Source organism: Glandiceps talaboti, chromosome 1 (genome assembly GCF_964340395.1).
Source record: "Glandiceps talaboti chromosome 1, keGlaTala1.1, whole genome shotgun sequence".
Taxonomy (NCBI): Eukaryota; Metazoa; Hemichordata; class Enteropneusta; family Spengelidae; genus Glandiceps; species Glandiceps talaboti.
Window position 1 is genome coordinate 2,317,501 of NC_135549.1, and position 4,167 is coordinate 2,321,667.

Consider the following 4,167-nt stretch of genomic DNA (forward strand, 5'->3'; position numbering starts at 1 on the left):
CATATTCTGACCAACTTTTTGTCAGACTCTATAGTTGTCAGGTAACTTCTTGTTACACTTAAGTTTTAATCATCATCCGAACTGGGCCTTTTAAGCATATGTGACGAGAACGAAGAAAGCCAAGACAATAACAATAATTTCAACATTGTAAAATGAACAAAAGTGCAGCAATATTGGTATGTAGAATCAGACAGTAATCATGTTGATTATCGGTACGGTAGGAAGGTTAAAATCATCAAGTCCATATATGTCATCTTTTCCAGCAGAGGCCTGTTTCTACTGCACTGTATTAGAATATCATTACAGTGCGTGTTAATTTCCGTGTATTTCCTTTATTTAATTATTGGTTTGTTATGTCTATTTCAGCAACCCGGCTGAAGATGCAACCGATACGGATTAATTACAAAGCTGTGACTCTACTCCTTTCATTGACATTTACTTTATTACTTATGTTTATGAAGCTTATCTTTTCCCACACTGCAGCAAGCGACACTACGCTTCTCCTCTCAAACACTAGTTCTTTGCATATTGAACAATTTGAAAGTAATATTACGAAAACGGAGCCACCATTGGACTGGAAAGAACGTAATATTGAAGAAGTCCCACAAGAAATGAAAGTTGGGAATGACTACTCAACTATTGGCATTCGGGAATCAACCATAGCCCTCAACGGATTAAGTGGGCCAATATATTTTCGAGAAGCGCTGGATGAAAGTAAAGCTGGTGAGGGAAAAATAGAAGGAAGCGTGCTGTTACTGCACGGAGCTTTATACTCGTCACACACGTGGTTAGAACTAGGAACTCTTCACCAACTTGCAAAATTTGGGTACAGAGCGGTAGCTGTCGATCTACCAGGTATATACCAACTTTTACTCTTTTAGCCTAAAAGATTTAGAATATTTATTTTAAATGTATTTATTAGTATTCATATCAAGTATTACATTTCAAACATATGGCGGGATGGGGAGGGGAGCTAGAGAAGCTGGACGTTCGAGACAAATTTAAACATTTAACCAGTCATATTAAACCTTCACCTAAGTCTAAGACCACTAAAAGAATTCGCTAGAGTGGTCTGAGCCATAACATGACATTGTCTAAAACGTAGTTTGTAGATCAGACCCTGGAGTTAAGCTGTAGAATTATAAATTAATCTCTTGAAATTAAATTTTTATCTGTCTAGGGTTTTAGGTTTTAATTACAGTGAGACAGATCGGTGTATATCTACTACTCGTATGAACCATATTATTCCATTGTGATTTCATGAGCCATATTATTCTGCGGTGATTTCACGAGCCTCTAGTAACAAAATTGTTCGCCATGCCATACGCATTGTATACCGGATGAGGGGAATCTACTATACCTCTTGTACATTACAATACTAAAAGACTAAAAACAGCTGCATTCACCTACTAAATTCTACTTACATCATCAATGGTGAAAACAAACTGTTCATGTACGTCATAGCTATCAGTGGTGAAAACAAACTGTTCATGTACGTCATAGCTATAATGGTGAAAACAAACTGTTCATGTATGTCATAGCTATCAGTGGTGAAAACAAACTGTTCATGTACGTCATAGCTATAATAAAACGTTTTATTCACACTGTCAATCAACCTGTTCCACAAACCTCAGTTATATGAAGCAATAACGTTAACCGTGGTTGACTTTGAGTAGCAGAAAGAGGGTGATAGATAGATAGATAGATAGATAGATAGATAGATAGATAGATAGATACATACATACATACATACAGACAGACAGACAGACAGACAGACAGACAGACAGACAGACAGACAGAGATGGAGGGAGGGGATAGAAAGATAGATAGAGAGAGAGAGAGAGAGAGGGAGAGAGAGAGAGAGAGAGAGAGAGAGAGAGAGAGAGAGAGAGAGAGAGAGAGAGAGAGAGAGAGAGAGAGAGATGAGAGATAAATATATGAATAATACTCATACTTTCATCTGTAGGTTATGTAAACTCAAGAGACGTTCAACTACAGGGTGATGCTGGAGATGTCATGGTGGACTTATTAGCAAAATTGAAACTAATCAGACCCGTCGTAATTAGTCCTTCAATAAGCGGACTTTACGGTCTTCCATTGGTATTGAAACATTCCGATCTAATCAGGGGTTTTGTACCTGTATCACCAGTTGGCACTGGCAACTATACAGCTGAGGTGTATGCAGCAACTAATGTGAGTCTATATTTTGCAATGTGCTGATAATAATTGTGATTCCAACTATGATCTATGGACAGAATTCATTATTACATTTTCCTCTTGCAAATCATGTGCCTGACAGTGGGATTTAGTGTCCGTTCTCTTTCTTACCCGTGGCTGCGCTGTTGTGCTAACCGAGGAGTTTCCCATGTCCACAACTACAGCTCAACTAACAATAGGCCAACCACTATTTTCTATATAGTGGTCTGAGAAACAACAAGATGTCTGAATCGGCGCTCTCTGTTGATCTTATTTAGAGAGTGGGTTTAACAAATCATGAAATGCATGATAGAGGAATAATATTGTCGTATTTCTGGCTATTTAAAGTTTGTTTTATTCTCTGAACACACAGGTACCAACTATGATCGTCTACGGTGAGCTCGACAAAGACTTAGGAGACACGTCGTACGAACATTTGAAGAATATGCCAAATATTCAGTTACATAAAATGAAAAATGCCAACCATGCTGCTTACATGGACTTACCAGATAGATTCCATCAACTGCTCTATAACTTCTTATCACATATACCAAAATAGCTAGACTATCTTACATCTATTTTAAGCTAACTTAAAACTAGTGTTAGCACATAACATTAGCACATCTCTGTAAAAGAAACTGAAAAAAATGGCACGTTTTAGTAGAAAATGAATAGCTGATTGTATTTTTGTCTTTACATCTGTGATGAACTTTGAACTCTTTGGATTCGCAATATCTAAAAAGTCACACAATTTTGGAGTGTGCGTCACATACAGTCGTTGTTTAGGACTGGGGGGGGTCGACGTCGGAGGTTAAAGGTTAAATGTCAAAGGGTAAACGAATGCAATGCAAACTTAAAACAGTCTGAAAAAAATCCTTCTAGTCTAATGGATTAAATTTAGTTCTGATCATCAAACACTACTGAACTGAATAAGAAACACAGAGGGGAAAAAATCGTACCTGATAATTAACTGCGGAAAAAGTTATGTTATCGCCTCCGACCTGACACCAGTGGAATATTTCCCTGCAAGCCTTTAGTGGCAGGAATAACCTTGACCCACTTAGTTTATTGTTTGATAACTGTCTCATCGAATAACCTTGGCCCACTTAGTTTAATGTTTATAACTATCTCACAAAGAAATCAAACATTTATAGCACTATTTGTCAGTATCTGTGGATACATACGTAATGTACATTACGAGTAGCTGAGACCAGATCGCTCCTCTCTCTCGCATGATTCTTGAAAATTCAACATGCCTCGAAGTGTGTATAAAGTGTGATTTTTTGTTAATTTTTCTATTTCTTTTTGTTTTCTTTTTCATCATCTCCGTGGTATCTTTTTAATTTGTTTATTGTTATTGACAAACCGGCTAATTAAAATTGATAAGAGAGTACAAGGTGGTTCATTCGGGCGACATTTTTCGTTTCATATTTTGATTCCTGTAAGACCATAAAAATTGATAGAATTAGTGAGTAGATTGTTTGATGAAGAAAAAAGTAAAGAAAAGTGATTAAAACCCTTAATATCTCAGTTTGAGTTTGGGAGTTTTCAGTAATTTCAAGGAGAGGAGGGGAATCAAGCCCGGTCTGTTGCGTAAAATGTAACCCTTGCCCTATTCCGTTTTCTAAAAGAGTGTCTAAAACATGACCTTCCCCCACCCCCACGTTCATTTATTTCAACAAGAAAAAATTTGGGTTAAAATGCTGCCACGCGCGAAAAGGGACTCGGGTCCCACAATAAGGACTCGCTTCCATCGCTGCCACCACATTTGATGATGACAAAGATGAATATATAGTCACGAGACACACATTTGTACTGCAGTGTGGGTGAGGTGATCTGAATCTTGACGAGATTTCCCTGTAAATTTAAATTTGCTTCCCCGGATGACCTAAGGCTCAGACCTCTATAGAGAATAGTGGTCTGAGCCTAACAGTAAGCGTAAAGATCAAGGATTACGCTTATGTATGGCGC

The 4,167-nt window shown here is 37.7% G+C and overlaps 1 protein-coding gene across 2 annotated transcripts in view; it reads left to right on the plus strand.

The window, feature by feature from the left end:
- The window catches only part of LOC144439520 (putative protein-lysine deacylase ABHD14B), an 8,253-nt gene extending 4,387 nt beyond the window's left edge, over nt 1–3,866 (plus strand). For both annotated transcript variants that reach the window (XM_078128829.1, XM_078128821.1), the window contains exons 2-4: nt 367–855; nt 1,967–2,193; nt 2,570–3,866. In XM_078128829.1, the coding sequence (XP_077984955.1) occupies nt 381–855; nt 1,967–2,193; nt 2,570–2,755 (888 nt within the window). In that variant the 5' untranslated portion in view covers nt 367–380 and the 3' untranslated portion in view covers nt 2,756–3,866. The remainder of the gene's footprint in view (nt 1–366; nt 856–1,966; nt 2,194–2,569) is intronic.
- Nucleotides 3,867–4,167: the final 301 nt, after the last annotated feature.